Source organism: Xenopus laevis, chromosome 7S (assembly GCF_017654675.1).
Source record: "Xenopus laevis strain J_2021 chromosome 7S, Xenopus_laevis_v10.1, whole genome shotgun sequence".
Lineage (NCBI taxonomy): Eukaryota > Metazoa > Chordata > Amphibia > Anura > Pipidae > Xenopus > Xenopus laevis.
Genome location: NC_054384.1, coordinates 52,148,950 through 52,167,388, shown reverse-complemented (window position 1 = coordinate 52,167,388; position 18,439 = coordinate 52,148,950). Strand labels below are relative to the sequence as shown.

Here is an 18,439-nt window from a genome sequence, read left to right as displayed (position 1 = left end):
AGGTGACAGGTCCCTTTTCAGCAATATTTTGGAACAGTATGGTGTACAAGATGGTGGTTTAGATGGTGTCCTATCTGAGCCACATTTATTGCTAGAATTTTAGTTCTCAAATTTACCAGGGTTGGCCTGCTACCTCATTTTTATTTATTTCAATTAAGTTGGTAACGAAGGATTCAGGTACAAATTACTGACAGGGGATGATGGGCCTGTTACTGCGGGTGACCAGGCAAAAGTGGGTTAAATTAAAAGGACATCTGAAAAACGCGAGAGAGACGAGATCTGTATGTATGTAGTAATTTATTGAAAAAGGTTATTCTGTCTCCATTTTACAAAAAAGCACAGAGCACTGCATCCGAAAATTTAAAGAACAGCAGTGAAAAAGAAAGAAACATTTGGCGACCATTTGTAGATGCATTCAATACTGTCTCAAATGTTAAACAATATCTAAATAATGTAATATTATTTATGGTGATATTCTTAAGAATGTTATCTTTTCCCGACACATGTTTATAAGTGGAATAAATTCCTGAGGAGTCTGTTGGTTATTGCTATTAATGTTGCTAAATATGAAGCATGGCAGCAGAAATCTAGGTTTTATTAAATGTTAAATGGTATAAAAAATGTTGTGCTATGATTTTACAACAAACATTGTGTTTATTTTATACAATGTTCTTAAGGTCTATCTGTGTGAGCAAAACCAATCATACATATAGAAGCGAACTAAACCCTAGGTCATCCTCAGCCCCCACAACATTCTTTCTGTTCAAAGGTTACTGTGTGTGCCAACCTGCCATAAATCTGCAGAGTTGCATGGCAGAGTTAAAAGTAGGGATGCACTGAATCCACAATTTAGGATTCGGCCGAACCCCCGAATCCTTCACGATTGAACTGAATCCGAACCTAATTTGCATATGCAAATTAGGGGTGGAAAGGGGAAAACATTTTTTACTTCCTTGTTTTGTGACAAAAAGTCGCCTGATTTCCCTCTCCATTCCTAATTTGCATATGCAAATTAGGATTGGTATTTGGTTTGGGCGGGCAGAAGGATTCGGCCGAATATGAATCCTGCTGAAAAAGGCCGAATCCTGGCTGAATCCTGAACCGAATCCTGAATTTGGTGCATCCCTAGTTCTTAGGCGCCATCTTCTGATTCAGGACACAGATTCAATTGCACGTCCTACAAGATCCGTGTTAGTGAACTAGCGGAAGAAGACCCGAAGACTGTTAAAAAAAAACTTTGTTAACTTTGAACTCTGTTCCACAACTGATTTATGTCAGGTCAGCACGCTGGGGGACTTTTGAACAGAGCACATGTAAGTAAGGAGCTTGGAGAAGGGGGCTGACAATGAGCTAAGATTTAGTTCTCCTTTGAGAAATGTTATATACAACATAAGTGTCATTAGGTCAGCAATAAATGTGGCAGCAACTCTTCATAACTATTTTCACCTAAGAATCATGGTTAGTGAACTTCCCACTTCAACATGGAGGTAATCATAAGGAATTGGTTTTTACAAAAGGAATGTTTTTGGATCAACACTTTACAAATGATGACTAATGCATTTAGATTCCTTGTATAAACCACTGGTTCCAAGTATGCCTTATTCATACCTAAGGCTCTGCCTTTGTTCATAGAAGACTGAAGCATCATGCTAGTGCCTGGCTCTACTACTTCTTACTTTGATGCATTTAGATTCCTTTTTTTCACCTATTCTGACAAAAAAAGAGGTTAGACATTTGTGGATGTGTTGGATTTAATATGCAGATGGGTTAACAAAAGCTTGACATAAAACTGAAAATTAAACAAAATATATTTAATAAAAAGTTAAAGTACTGTAAATATTTATGTTTAGCAGGAGCAGATGAAAGGGAAATGGAATTGCACAAATGCTAGTGGGTTTTTAAGGTAATTCACTGCCAAAAGTAACCGCACACACTATTTTCATGCAGTCAGGGAGCTTGCTCCATTTATTGCCCCAGAATTATCAGCATTTCGGGGGGTACGGGTCAACCCTCTCTTCGAAACAGACACAAGTGAAAAACATTTTTTAAGCACACAAAGCTCTACCTACCTGCATAATAATTCAGTGAGGTTGACATCCAAAGTCAGGCTTGGAAAACGCAAGTCCATACATAAAATTCAAAAGTCCATTGTGATACATTCCTTTAATGTTAAATTACAATTTCAGTTCTGAAAGAGTGGTCTACCTTTGAAACATCATTGAGGTTTTTGCTATGTGGGCCAGACAACAAGGGCATTAAAGATTACACTGAATGACCACAATAATGTTGTTATGAACTATAAACCAGAGCTTAAGGAGTAAAATACTAAATAAATAAAATAAGAAAAAGTAGATATTAAAAAGTAGACATTTCTGGCAAAACAGTTCTTTAAACTTAATCATACTTAAGTTCCAAATACTCAAAGTGGTGAAGGTACAAGCAAGTAATGATAAAAAAAACTGGCCCTCCTCAAAAGGGAGGCATATTGGATGTGAAGACTGGATACAGCATCTCCAAAAGGTCATGTTTTTTCTAAGTAAGCCTCGTTCCTTTTCTACGGAGATAAACTTGCTGGTGGGGATAGAAAAAGTAAATGTAAAGCTATCAGCTCCACTGGTTGTGTTTTTGGTTGTTTACTAATATGGGAACAATATATATGTTATAGTGTGAAAAATCTTTCTCTGGTTCAAAAACACTAAAGGAAGTTGGAAATAAAGTTAAAAGTTTTAGTACATTGGACTAATAAGTAAGCACTCACTTGTTCCAAGCCTCACTTTGGATATCAAGCCTCACTATGGAATAATTGAATAATGTACCACTATGGGAATGGGGCGTAGGGCTTTTTATACTTTAAAGTGTTACTGGCACTTGTTTTGTAACCTAACCAAGAGAGTGGTGTGCACCCTGTAACATTGATGCACAGTTGGTCATTACATGACTGCATGAAAACATGGTGTTCAAGTATCTTCTATCGCTGAATGGACTGTGTTGGACGAGTGCAGTGTTGTGGGAAGTATGGCGATAACTCTTTTTAGAAATTCAAAGCAACCGACCAGAAGTAGCATTTAATAATCAGCTACTTCAAAAAAAATATGTTGTTATGGGTTTGCTATGGGTTACTAGATGTGGGCAAACGTAACACTTTTTATTACCAACATACAAGAACAGTATGAACAGGGTAAATTAAAACATATTCTTTTTAAGCTTCAAAAAAATAAAAAAGGACACTAAAAAAGAGGAAACAGGCAACAAATTCAAGATCAGGACCAGCCCCACACAGCACTAAAATATAATGCACAATAGCACAGCCCCCACTGGACTTTAATTAGGAGTGCATAATTGAACAAATAACTCATCCCTAGAAAATTATTTGGCTGCAGTGAGAAATTTCACTGGAGCAGACAGTTCAAGTTCCAAAATGTTTTTTACTTAATCCCAAATTTACACAAGAGATTTGAATGGTCGGAATTTATATGAGTACAAAGAAACATTGTTTTATCCAAATGCTAACAAAAGGCACATGCAGATTTCCAGCAGCACGTCTGCTGTTAAAGTTTGTTCATCTGCACTATATAAATCTTACCAGGTAACATGTTCATTAGAAGTTGATTTGATGAAGTGATATTAAAGTATTAAAAGATCAATGGACAAATAATTAAGAGAAGAATATTCAGTATCAAGTGGTGAAACATGGTCAAAAATGTTATCTCAAGGACTACATAATATATTTCCTAAAGATCTTTCCATACTACTGGGGAAAAATACAAAGTCTTTGACTAACCCAGCTCACAGATTAAGCAGTCATATTTAAATGGCAACAACAAACATAGAGTTAACCAAGCACTGCTGCATTTTTACAATGACAGGAACACGGTAATCCAATTGTATGCACTATGTATCTTACAATTTAATTTCAAGAACAGAATGTAACTGTAAATCTCAAATAGAATATTGCTGCAGTGGTTTTCAACTCTGCTTCATTTTGCCAGCCAACTTCCTGGTTAAACACATTCATAGGGATGTACATCAAAAAATGTTTGCAAGTTTTTCCTTTATTTTAATGACAATTGATGGTGACAACCATTATCTGTGTTACATCACTGCAGCAAATTCAAGGAAAGAGCTGTGCTGATAAAAGTCACACTCTGCATTTATAAATAAGATTTAAAAAGAATCTTCTCATTAAATGTTAAAATCTACTTTGTGTCCAACAAGTGTGGTGTTACCTGTGTCTTATTCTAGATATACCAGACTACACGCCCACCCAAATTTAGCACCCAGGAACTCTTTACATAATACCTGCCATAGAGGGAAGAAGTCTGGGACACTATAGGAACAGGTTAAGAATATAGAGTGCAATCCAATCATAAGTGATACCTCAGCATGCGTTTGCAGGCACCATACTGGGGGAATAAGTGGAATGAAGCAGTTACGCAGCTGTAGAAATGTTTATTTCTACTAATCTGCTGCCCTCTTGTGTTCCAAAATCAGAAACAAAATGTTAGTGAATCAAAAGGCAGATACTATAACTTATCAAAAAAAAGAACAATTGACAGTCAAGTTTTATTCAGACAGAAATTAAAATGTCAATCCAATTACACCTGTACCTTGCTTTGAATCGATTGGTATACAAAAACTGTATAAATAAAGGGCAAAAAAAAAATTATAAAAAAAATTATATATATATATATATATATATATATATATATATATATATATATATATATATATATATATATATATATATATAGATAGATAGATATACACCAAGCAAAAAATGGATCCACACTCTCAGGTCTTAAATAAAAAGTTTTTATATATATATATATATATATATATATATATATATATATATATATATATATATATATATATATATATATATATATATATATAATCATTTCGTTAATAATCTCTATGTTTAAACAATATAACACTTCTACTGCTAAAATCAACATTAAATATAACACTGTTTCAATATACTACTTTTACTGTCGCTTTTCACTTCATTGTCACAGTGTTAAACATTGTTACAAAAAATGAGCACAGTTGATACACAGAGGAGTAGATGGGAACACATTGGCCTTTCTCACCGCCTAAAGAACAAAAGCAGACAGAAAATAGCCAAAGTACAGACCATGTGTCATTAGCCTTAGAGGGTAAAATAGTAAAAACCCAAGTCATTACTACAAACAGCTTCAACATCAAACAACTTAAAGGAATAGTGATACTAAGAACTGGAAGTCTTTTAAATTAATAATGTACTGTTTTCTTGGACTGGTAAAACTGATGTGTTTGCTTTAGAAAGATTACTACAGTTATAAAAGGTATAAACAAGGTGTTGTGTATCCATGAGGGCAGCCATTCAGTCTGAAAAAAGGCATTACATAGTAGTTAACAGAAAATTTCTGTAGAATAACACGCAGCTACAGTGCTTATCTGTTATCTGCTATTTAAACCTGTGCCTTGTTTCCTTTTTCAGTTTTGAATGGATGCCACCATGCACAGCATCTTATTTATACAAACGACAGTAGTCTTTCTGAAGCACAAACACAACTGTTAACAGTGCAAGACAACAGTACATGTTAATTACTTTAAAAGACTTGAATTTTTTGGTGTTACGGTTCCTTTGACTGAAAGCAGTTCCATTGTGAAGTGCTGGCTCTTTCTGAAATCACAGGATGAGTCACAATGCCCTTATTGGTTCAAGAATAAAAATGTAAATGGTAGAATTGATTTTTTGCAATTCACACAGTGTAATTTATCATTAAAAACCCAAACCAATAAAAAAATTATAGAATCACTATAAGTAGGGTACAAACAGGTAAACCTAGGGCACAGGACCTCAATCATAAATAAATAAAAAATATACCCAAAGTTTGTAACAGTTGCTCTCTTTGTTCTTATGTCTTTTTCTCCTGCATTCCTTCATTACCCATTTGTCTGTTTTAATTTTCCCATACTTATGGTTTTTGTTTTTTCTTCACATGGCAGATATTACTTTTCCTTGCTAATCTTTCCTTTGTCTCTTGGCCTGTGCCTCTGTATACTCAACTTTCCTCACTTTTTTTGTCTGGTGTTCTATACATTATTTTTCCCCTCTCTGTATTCCCCATTCTCCTTTCATTTCTCATCTACTCTACTTGTGTCACACTAGTCTCCATCCTCTTCCAATTTTGTTCTTCTATTTACCTTTTATTTGTGCTTGCTTCATCTTTCCCTTGCATTGTTAATTTGTCTGCTTGCTTTCTTCTAGTTTTCCCCTTTTATATGCCCCCTGTTAAAGGAAAACTATACCCATCAAACAATGTAGGTCTCTATAAAAATATATTGCATAAAACAGTTCATATGTAAAACCCTGCTTCATGTAAATAAACCATTTTCATAATAATATATTTGTTTAGTAGTATGTGCCATTGGTTAATCATAAATAGAAAATTGCCATTTTAAAAAAATAATGGCTGCCCCCCTGGCATCGTAGGATTCGCCGTGCACACAAACATACCAAACAAACTATACTTGTTAGGTTACATGAGCCAATTAACAGACAGAGTTCTGTCTTCTGCTCAATCACTTCTTCTTGTTACAGTTAGAGTTGTAGTATTTCTGGTCAGGTGATCTCTGAGGCAGCACAGAGACCCCGCAAAATGGTGGTTCAAGGCAAGAGATGTAAAAGGGCAATATTTACTTAAATATATATTCCAGTTTGATAAGGTTCTTTAATATGCCACTTAATTTGATATAAACTATCTCTTGTTCAAGTATTCATTTTGGGGTATAGTTTTCCTTTAAGCTCAGCTTTATAATTTCCACATAAGGAAAAGTATTGTTCCATTATAAGTTGATCAATGCCTTAACCAGCAAACCCATGCTACAGCTAACACTTTTTTACCTCACAGAATTTAAGGCACGGGTCACATGTACAAAAAAATGCAATAGGCTGAAGTCAAGGTTACCTCTAAGCTCTGAGCTTGTGCATGGACACACACACTGAGACTAGTGCACACAATAAACTGTAGTGCACACAAAAAAATTGTTGCGAGAACACACAATTTTTGACCAGCACACACTGTTTAAACAAAGGTTAAGAAAGTGTTCAAACAAAAAATTTTTGTACACACAGCCAATAAAAGTTAGACAAAACATTGCCTGAAGGGGTGGTTCATCATTAAGTTAGCTTTTAGTATATTATAGAATGGTTAATTCTAAGCAATTTCTTTATTGGTCTTCATTATTTATTTTTTATAGTTTGTTAATTATTTGCCTTTTTCTGCTGGCTCTTTACAGCTATAAAATGGGGGTCACTGCTCTGTCAGACTACAAATTTATTGCTATTGCTACTTCTTATTACTCCTCTTTCTAATCGGGCCCTCTCCTATTCATATTCTAGTCTCTTATTCAAATCAATGCATAGTTGCTAGGACAATTTGGATTTGAAATTGCAAACTGGAGAGCTGCTGAATAAAAAGTTAAATAACTCAAAAATAATAAAAAATTAAACCAGTTGCAAATTGTCTCAGAATATCACTCTCTACATCAAACTAAAAGTTAATTTAAAGGTGAACAACCCAAATCAAATTTAACTGAGCCAGGGGTTTTGCTCACTGCAAAAGGGATGTGCTAGTTAGTACACCAACAAATCTCCAGTATTTCCTTTTTGTTGAGTGCACTTAGATTCCATACCTCATCAGAACAGAAGGTCAAGGTTCCTTCAGACAATTCTGCAGGGTTGGAGAATTAGGGCTTTTCTTTACAAAACTCAAATGCTTTGTTAGTATTCTAGTTACTCAGCCTGTGCTGGACTCTATACCAACCAAACATCACTTTTTCTGTGATTTAGCATTTCTACTGTTGTAGAAGAGGAAGGTTTCAGAGCGGTATTGGGCAGAACAAGAAAATTCTCAGTCACCAATCTTCAGCTGAACAGACCATTCAAGCAGGATTGCCATGGAAAACTGAGGGGGGCACAATAACCTCGCCTGCCCATCACCGGACCTGCCTCTTTTGTGGCAGTCTGTCGCTCCCAATTTGACCAGACCCCTAGCAAGTAGGGGACAGCTCTAGTAAGATTCTCCTTTTCCTTCAAGTGACTATTAATAGGGGTATAAATTAGCGATAGAGGTAAAGAAAGGATGGTGCCTTTCTTGTAAAACGAAATATATTCCAGCGGTGAAGCACCTCCACCTTCTATATAAAATGCCTACTTACAAACCACTGTTGTGGTATTATGCATATAACGAGGCGCCCTTTCTGGTCCCTCCTTCAAGGTTCGCCGCTCATTTACCCTGGCGGGTTTTGCGCATTGAGTCCAATAAAAAGTTTGTATGGGGTTCCCAGGGGTGGTCCTGTCAGCTCACTCCAGACTCCCTCGTGGTGCCTTGCTTCTGGGCTTCAATGCAGTGAGCTGGCTGTGGCAGCACAGGACAGCAGCAGCAGTAGTCTCTCTCCTTACAGTCTCCACCACCAGTGAGTGAACGCCGATGTCACTAAAATTTGCATAAAAACATTTGGCCGGGTTTTCAAAGTCCGACACCTATCAAAACTAGCAGTTTTGATAGGTGTCGGACTTTGAAAACCCGGCCAAATGTTTTTATGCAAATTTTAGTGACATCGGCCTTCACTCACTGGTGGTGGAGACTGCAGTTTTGATAGGTGTCGGACTTTGAAAACCCGGCCAAATGTTTTTATGCAAATTTTAGTGACATCGGCGTTCACTCACTGGTGGTGGAGACTGTAGGGAGAGAGACTACTGCTGCTGCTGTCCTGTGCTGCCACAGCCAGCTCACTGCATTGAAGCCCAGAAGCAAGGTACCATGAGGGAGTCTGGAGTGAGCTGACAGGAAGGAAAAGGAGAATACACCTATTCAACATCTAGTGTATGCACGGGGTGATATCTTATATTATGAACGTATTACGCTATGCTTGTTTTTAATTTCTGTTGCCACAGGCGCTGATCTCTTCCTATAAATACCCCTTTTGGGAGTATATATATGCTTGATTTTGGACTTATATACAGTTGAGAGACTGTGAAGGGGTCGGCAAGAAATAATCTAAGAGACTGACATTTTTTAATTGGCTGCATCTGTAAGCTATATATTGTTTTTATTATAATTCAGCCTAAAAGGGAGAATTGGGGGTGGGTGGCTGACGAATATATTCAAATGGTTAATTCATCTTTTGAGGCACCATCAACAGATTAGTACAATACATATAAATACATTTAAAAGGGGAACACTCCAAAGCTAAGTAAAATATACAACTGCAACTGATCTAGCCAAATTAGCTACAAGCATATAAAAGAAAGAGGATTGATTTCTTGATTGATTGATTAATTTCTTGGGAAGTTTCTCCTGACTGGTCCCAGTCACACGGCTTAATACAACCCTGCCATTAGCTTTTATAAGAGAGATATTGCCAAGACCAAAGCATTGGTTCAACAGGCTTTACCCTGCAGAATAACCCTGCTAATTTACAGAAATATACAAAAAAAAGGGGTTGTGGGAGCAGATCAAGGCTAAGCAAAACATACAGGTACAATTGAAACAGCCTTTGCCTTTAAAATTAGGTTTTGGTCTGGCTTGTAATATTGTGTCAACCAGTAGTGCAGGGAATATAAACGGTCTGAAATATTTTGCTTTTAATAGCAATTCAATTTTCACAAATTAATACAATGAAAAACATAGACAACTTTAAAAATTGATTATATTCAAATTAACAAGTTTAATGAGATTATATGCCTTATTGTACCCATGTTGGGAGTCTACTTGTCGTGTACAAATACTTTATTTGTATGACTAAGACATTAAAAAATTAGTATACATCGAAAAATAAACACCAACACAATTTAAACTTTTAAATTGCAAAGCCTTTATTAAAAAATAACTTACTAAAACTCCACTTCCATCTCTCCTGGCTGCCCTATGTCTGGACTATAACAAACAAGGGAAAGTTGTGCTCACCACTAGTTTTTAAAAACCATTAGGCGGGGGTGCAGCGAGGCTGTGACCACAAAATACATATAGACAATTACAAGTGTCCTCAGCACTCAACCCATTATCAATATATTTAAGACAGAGACATTTTGTGCATACTGCTACTGAAAAATGCCTTACCCTTTAAACAAAACAGGGATTGTTTGTCCATATATTGCAATATATTTAAGCTGGCCAACTATGTCAAAGTCATCCCATATCTGGCCAGTCCTATGCTCAATTTTCATCTGATTCATTAAGAATTCTATAGTTTCATTATACATTTTATAAAAGGGACGAATACATTTTACCTGCAACTTACTAGCTGCATTCAAAGTAAAACTCCCAAACTTGGCTGCCCTTTTATTAGACACCAGTGGGATCACCTGACTATAGTTGGAGAGTGTAATTGTCTATATGTATTTTGTGGTCACAGCCTCGCTGCACCCCCGCCTAATGATTTTAAAAACTAGTGGTGAGCACAACTTTCCCTTGTTTGTTATAGTTCTACAGGAGCAGTGACCAGCTACATGTTGTAGCTCCCACCCTCTCCAACTATAGTCAGGTGATCCCACTGGTGTCTAATAAAAGGGCAGCCAAGTTTGGGAGTTTTACTTTGAAGGCAGCTAGTAAGTTGCAGGTAAAATGTATTCGTCCCTTTTATAAAATGTATAATGAAACTATAGAATTCTTAATGACTCAGATGAAAATTGAGCATAGGACTGGCCAGATATGGGATGACTTTGACGTAGTTGGCCAGCTTAAATATATTGCAATATATGGACAAACAATCCCTGTTTTGTTTAAAGGGTAAGGCATTTTTCAGTAGCAGTATGAACAAAATGTCTCTGTCTTAAATATATTGATAATGGGTTGAGTGCTGAGGACTCTTGTAATTGCCCTTTGTCTGGCACATGTATTGTCAGACTGACACAGCACGAAGCTGCTATGACACTGCTAATAATGGTACGTTCCCAAGTCCCGTCGCAGCAAAAAGTTATAGAAAAGGCAGAGTAACTCGGGCAGTGGCTCGGACCCATAGCACTGGGCTCATATACCGGGTTCCATGTAGGGAGGTGCTGGTCTGGGCTCACACGTGGGCCACGTTCTGCAGCTGATTCAATCCAACCTCACAGAATTAGACGCGTACAGCTTCCTAGCCGCCCCCTTGCGCAGTCCAACTCTTACCTCTGCTTGTTTTCTGGCACCGTTTTCAGGGCTGAGCAGGCTATCCAAGAGCAAGTAGAATTGTTGCTGCTCGGCCGCCAATGCTGCTGCTCCAGAAACAGAGGGAGAGAGAGGGCGCGAGAATGAACACAGGCCGGAAAGCTGCCTGGGAGGACGGGGCCATGTGCTGGATGGTTGCAAACTGCGCGCACTCTGACCTCACGCGGCCAGCGCACCGGAACATTGGAAGATGCTTATTGGCGGGGAAGGTTGGTGGCTGTAGTTGGGATGCTGGCCGTGGCAAAGTTCTAGTGGTTGGGGAAAGTGTGGAGGAGAAGAAGAAGCTGGCTGGCATTCTTGCCGGCAGAGCAGACCGCGCTAGACATAGGGCGGCCTGGAGAGATAGCCAGGGAGAAGGAATCAACTGCTGCAGGATGGATGGTCGCCCTGTCGCCTTTTCTGAAAGGGAGCGGTTGAGTTTCAGTAAGTTATTTTTTAATAAAGACTTTGCAATTTAAAAGTTAATTTGTGTTGGTGTTTATATTTTGATGTATACTAACGATTTTTTTTAAAAAAAAATTTTGATGTTACTGGTCCTTAAAATTATAATTATTAACATGTATATAGTGCAGTAATCATAACAAAACATCAACCTTTATGTTGATCTCTGATAACTTACCAGCTGATCTCTTGGTACTGTCTTTTCATTAATCAGAGGTGGACCACTCTAAAAGGGAGAGAGTAAAGGATATTATCTGTGAACAGACTGCTAATTTTGTCACTTAAAGGGTAAATCCCAAAAATAATTTTTGCCTTGTTAAAGAAAACATGATTATAAGCAACTGTACAATATACATCCATTACAAACTTTTTACGGTTTTTAAGTTATATATTGCTTGCTATTGAAAGCAGTTTGTCTCTTTTTCTGTTCTCTCCCCTGGTGGTTCAGGCTTTTGAAACAATGTAACAGAAGCCAATGGATTGAATGACCTGTCTTGCTGGAGGAGCCAGGCTTTTGCAACATTGTTTAAAAAGTAACAACCAGAAGTTGCTGCTTTCAATAGCAATTACATTTACAAGTAACTTAAAGCACTAACAACTTTTTAAAAGTTCATATTGGAAATTTGCTTATAATTGTGTTTTCTTCTATTAGGCAAAAAATGAGCGGCGCTCAATGGATTAGGCAAGCAGAATTTCGGTAAATTATTTCTTTATAAAGACTTTGCGATTTTAATGTTTAATTTGTCGTGTTGTCTTTTTTTCAATGTATACTAACTAATTTTTTTTTTATGTTACTAGCCCTTTAAAGATGAGCTAACCCTTTAAATAGTCTCCAAGTATACAGAGGTCTTTAACAAAGTTAAATTAACATAATGTTCTGGACATAATCTTCATTTTGGATTTATGAGGAAGCCAATCTTTGAAACAGGGATTAGTAACCTATGGGTCAGGTCACAAACAAGGGTCACTTTGATTTTTTAATAATGTACAATTAACATTAAAAAGAACTGTACACATTAAAAAAGAAACTAAATGTAGATTCTGCTACTTAATTTGGACTCCTTGACAAAATGTCTACATAACAATACTTTAAACAGTGAAACCTTATGAAATTTTGAATTATTAATATTAACCCCATGTAATAACAATAGCCCCATCCACTGAAAAAGTACCTGATGAAATAATATGTATAAACAAAGATTTATTAACAGATATGTCTGTAAAATCTGCTTGACAAGACAGAAAAGGACCACTATCAGTACCCCCAAAAAAATAAAATCCATTAGCCCTATAAATACAGTGAACACAATAATAGGAAACTATTCTAAAGGCTTTTGTACATCCAGCAACATAGTTACATAGTTAAATCAGGTTGAAAAAATACAAAGTCCGTCAAGTCCAACCCCTCCAAATGAAAACCCAGCATCCATACACACACCCCTCCCTACTTTCACACAAATTATATAGTTTTCTTTTAGTCTAAAGGGGTGGCCTCTGGTACGGTGATCCTCTTTATGGGTAAAAAGGTCCCCTGCTATTTGTCTATAACTCTATAATGTCCTCTAATGTACTTGTAAAGTGTAATCATGTCTCCTCGCAAGCACCTTTTTTCCAGAGAAAACAACCCCAACCTTGACAGTCTACGCTCATAATTTAAGTCTTCCACACCTGTAACCAGTTTAGTTGCACGTCTCTGCACTCTCTCAAGCTCATTTATATCCCTCTTAAGAACTTCCTTTGGTGATTTACTAAGGATTATGGCCAATAAGCCTTCAGCATTACTAGGTATTATATACCATAGAACCGTTACGAGATTATAATGTTCATTTATAAGATACAAAAAAAGGGGTGAAGCCATCATGTTTTTAGCAAATTTGATCTCTGCACTTTGCTCCACAGGCATTTGACAGCACTGCATTAATAGAGGGCTAGCTGGTGGGGACAAATCACCCTTCCCACCACCAAATTTAGGCATCATTCTGACCCCTACATTGTAAGCCCTGGCAGGGTGCTAAGGCATTCTGTCCTCAATCCACAATGCAGAGCAGAGCAGAGCAAGGCCCCAGAAACAAGTGCATAGCAAATGAGCACTAATAGGTTCTATTTTGCATCCCATGCATCTGCTCTAGAACTTAGATAAGGGAACGTTGTAAATGACATCTAATGTGCATATGTTTGCAGTATTATGGGGATTATATGCATAGTCATCTGCCTGTGTATTCATGATACCTAAAAATCATGCACATGCATTTCATTAAGATTATTAGAGATAGAGCCAATAAAATATAGAAGTGAGGCTCTACACTGTTCCGTTTGGCACAGTAACCTCTCCCAACAATTACTACTCTGCCTCCCATCAGGTTAGCTAGCAGGATATAAGGGCTCAGAGCAGATGGTTAATGTGTAACATTTGGATGATGACATTAGACTGTAGAGGGGCCCAAAGACTTCTGATGGTGGCCCTAGCTACACACATAAGTACACACTCATATCTTGGTTTCTGCAGCTTCCTATACCCCTCTGTACTACAAACCCCTTACATCAATGCTGTTACAAATATACATTGTACACTCTACAAACATTAGCCAACCTTTGGACTAAACTGCTGGACTACAACTTTCACATTACAAGATAACTGTGTCTTGACACAGCGTCCTGTGTTGCAAAACTATATGACATTTACCAAGTAGTACAGTCATTTATAATAATACAAAAAAAAATGAGTTTGTAACGGAGGCAAATGTCACTATCCTGGAGGAAAATAATTGGAAAACCTTATTAAAAATTGTTTCTAATATATGTAGAAAATCAGTGACACTTAAAATGAGTGGAGTCTAACAAAGTGATACACTGAACTGAAGATAAAAACAGCAGCTAACTAGGCAGGTCGGCAGTTTTCAATTACTTCCAACAAGCATTTCAGTATGTTACTTGCTTAAAACAGAGCACAGGATGAGGCAAAACTACATAGAAACGGAAGTAGAATAAGTGTTGTGTTAAGGGCAAATCATCTACTGATAATAGTTAAGGTCCAATGTTGGGCCATGTGTGCACGGGAAGTTCCGCTGTGGAATAACAGGTGCACTAATCAAACAACGAAGACATTAAGACCCATGTCTCACGCCCTCTCGCACATCTAAAAACGTGAATATGACACAATCAAACACTAATTCCTAGCTTTTAACTAGGAAGACCCGTGCCTTACCTGCCCAGACTGATCAGCCTGATCAGAAGAAGCCATCTTCCCAGACCTCACCAATCAAACACTGGTAATACAGCCGCCGCATCGAGTTTTCACAGGCAGAATTAGCAGATCGCCAATCTACTCGAGTATTTTCTTCGGCTTGTTTGCTCTTGTGATGGAAGTTTGTTTAATTCTAACTAATCTAAGTTATATCATAAAAAAATGTTTCTTCTACATGTGTTTATGGCGCAAAAACTTAAGAACAACAATGCGTATAAGTATATATAAAAGTATATATATATATATATATATATATATATATATATATATATATATATATATATATATATAATGCTTGTGTCATTGATCCCCCTTAAAGAAGAGCTTCTTTCCATACTGAAACAATTCAACCTTGCAATTTGTCAGTAGAGCCTTGCAAACTGATGACATATTGGAATCAGCCAATAAGACTCCGTAAAATCTGTTTGACTGGGGATGCTTAAAGGGATACTGTCATGGGAAAAAAGATTTTTTTCAAAATGAATCAGTTAATAGTGCTGCTCCAGCAGAATTCTGCACTGAAATTAATTTCTCAAAAGAGAAAACAGATTTTTTTATATTCAATTTTGAAATCTGACATGGGGCTAGACATTTTGTCAATTTCCCAGCTGCCCCTGGTCATGTGACTTGTGCCTGCACTTTAGGAGAGAAATGCTTTCTGGCAGGCTGCTGTTTTTCCTTCTCAATGTAACTGAATGTGTCTCAGTGGGACATGGGTTTTTACTATTGAGTGCTGTTCTTAGATCTACCAGGCAGCTGTTATCTTGTGTTAGGGAGCTGTTATCTGGTTACCTTCCCATTGATCTTTTGTTTGGCTGCTGGGGGGGAAAGGGAGGGGGTGATATCACTCCAACTTGCAGTACAGCAGTAAAGAGTGATTGAAGTTTATCAGAGCACAAGTCACATGACTTGGGGCAGCTGGGAAATTGACAAAATGTCTAGCCCCATGTCAGATTTCAAAATTGAATATAAAAAAATCTGTTTGCTCTTTTGAGAAATGGATTTCAGTGCAGAATTCTGCTGGAGCAGCACTATTAACTGATTCATTTTGAAAAAAATCTTTTTTCCCATGACAGTATCCCTTTAAAGGGATACTGTCTTGGGGAAAAAAAAAAATTTTCAAAATGAGGGCAGCTGGGAAATTGACAAAATGTCTAACCCCATGTCAGATTTCAAAATTGAATATAAAAAAATCTGTTTGCTCTTTTGAGAAATGGATTCAGTGCAGAATTCTGCTGGAGTAGCACTATTAACTGATGAGTTTTGAAAAAAACATGTTTTCCGATGACAGGATCCCTTTAAAGGGGAACTCCAGCTTCCAAATCAAAATTTGATAAAGAGACCCACATAACACAGAAACCTCTAATATACCCATCACAGTTACAGGTTTCTTCAAAAGGTGTGAATTAATGCAGTTTTCTATTCTATGCTGAAATCCAGTTCTTCTATTTCTGCATCATTTTAATCCTGGCAGGGAAGGAGGGACTAAAACACTGATATTACAAATTGTCCACAACAACTTCTCCACAGCTTACAGACAGCATGCAGGAACTACATAACCCACAATGCATTGCACTGTGATGTTCCATTCCTTATTGAAACCAAGTATGAAGGGCATTGTGGGGTTTGGAGGATGCACGCTAAGGACAGTTGGCTGCTGATACAAAGTAGCAGTAGTCAGCCACCAGCTCAGCAAAGCAGTCAGACAGATCAGTAGGGGGCTAGGCTTAGGGAACTGTTCCAAACCATTCAAAATCATGAAAAGTCTATATATCTTTTAATTGATGTATATTGTAAAGTTGCTTGAAATTACGTTTACTTTTCAAAAAGCTTGTTATGTTTGTGTGTAGTTCCCCTTTAAATTGATAAACAAGTAAACAATGAAAGCACAAATGAATCTGATTTTATTGCTCTTTATTTCATGTCTTATAGTACAGGATCTGTTATCCGGAAATCTGTTATCCAGAAAGCTCCAAATTACGGAAAGGCCGTCTCCTACAGACTTCATTTTATCCAAATAATCAAAATTTTAAATCAAATCTAATTGATTGCCTTTGTCTCTGTAAGAATAAAACATTACCTTGTACTGGATCCAAACTAAGATATAATTAATACTTACTGGAAGTAAAACCAGCATATTGACTTTATTTAATGTTTACACAATTTTCTAGTAGACTTAAAAGATCCAAATCACTGAAAGATCCATTATCTGGAATGCCAGGTCCCAGGTCCCAAGGATTCTGGATAATAGGTCACTTTCTATTCTGGAGTCCATGGCACCCATTCCAGAATAGATTACCTATTTCTATCCCAGTCGCTAATACCTTTGCTACAATCTACTAACATAAATGCTATAGACATCTCAGACCACGCTCTAATCTCTAAAGTTACCCACACCCCAGCCTTATTCTTATAACTGGAGGTTCCCAGCATATCTGTGTACTAGTGAAGACTTCCAAACTTTCTTAAAAACTAGTTGGGCTAATTACATAGACGATAATATCGACCATTGGGACGATCCACAATTGCTCTGGGCAGCGGCTAAACCTGTATTAAGAGGACAAGTTACCTCATACTTAATCAAACAAAAGAAAGCATATAATGAAAAATATAACTTCTTACAAAAACAATTAACTTCCCATTACACGACTTTCAAAAAAACAAACACACCGGAAGATAAAAATAAATACAAAGAAACGAAGGACCTTTTTGACACTTTATTAATGGAAAAGGCTCACAAATCAATCAGTCACACTACCAACAAATTCTACAGATATGGCAACAAATCAGGGAAATTATTAGCGCAAATAGCTAAAAGACGGGTCCGCAACTCTTACATACAAAAAATTAAAACACCTACTGGATGGACCCATGACACGAAGCAAATTAATGATATAATGGCCAGTCATTTTAGGAAATTTTATGAATCATCCCCCGACGAGCCACAGGATGGTGTAAAATTTCTACAGGAAGCTTATCTCCACAAATTATCAGTTCATGACCGAGAAATTCTAGACGCCCCTGTAACAGAGAATGAAATATCTCATACAATCACACAATTAAAAAATGGGAAAACGCCGGGACCTGATGGCTTTTCGGCTGAATTTTATAAACATCTTTCACCAGTTATCACACCCCTTCTATCCAAACTTTACAATGACACTTTGCAAGGTGCACCCCTCTGGCATGAGGCCAATGTGGCCAGAATAATATTAATTCCCAAAGAAGGCAGGGATTTAACAGACCCAACTTCATATTGACCAATATCATTACTCAATCAAGACCTCAAAATATTGACTAAAATAATGGCAGGTAGGCTACAACAGATATTGCCCTCAATACTTACCGAACACCAAGTAGGATTCATCAAACATTGTCACCCAGTCCAGGCACTCAGGAAAATAATATCAGCTCTCTATTACAGCAACCTAGAAAAAAGAAAACACGGCATGTTAATTAACCTAGATGCCGACAAAGCGTTCAATAGAATATCTCATGCACACTTACGTCGCCTGCTTAAGTTCCAACATTTTGGCATTCAACTCTTTAACCTATA

The 18,439-nt window shown here is 37.1% G+C and overlaps 1 protein-coding gene across 1 annotated transcript in view; it reads right to left on the bottom strand.

Annotated features, from left to right (window-relative positions):
- pex14.S (peroxisomal biogenesis factor 14 S homeolog) overlaps positions 1-14,994 on the bottom strand; it is a 148,399-nt gene extending 133,405 nt beyond the window's left edge. The window contains exons 1-2 of the mRNA XM_018227628.2: positions 14,845-14,994; positions 11,818-11,865 (exon numbers count right to left, since the gene is read on the bottom strand). Coding sequence (XP_018083117.1) covers positions 11,818-11,865; positions 14,845-14,880 — 84 coding nt within the window. The 5' untranslated portion in view covers positions 14,881-14,994. The remainder of the gene's footprint in view (positions 1-11,817; positions 11,866-14,844) is intronic.
- Positions 14,995-18,439: the final 3,445 nt, after the last annotated feature.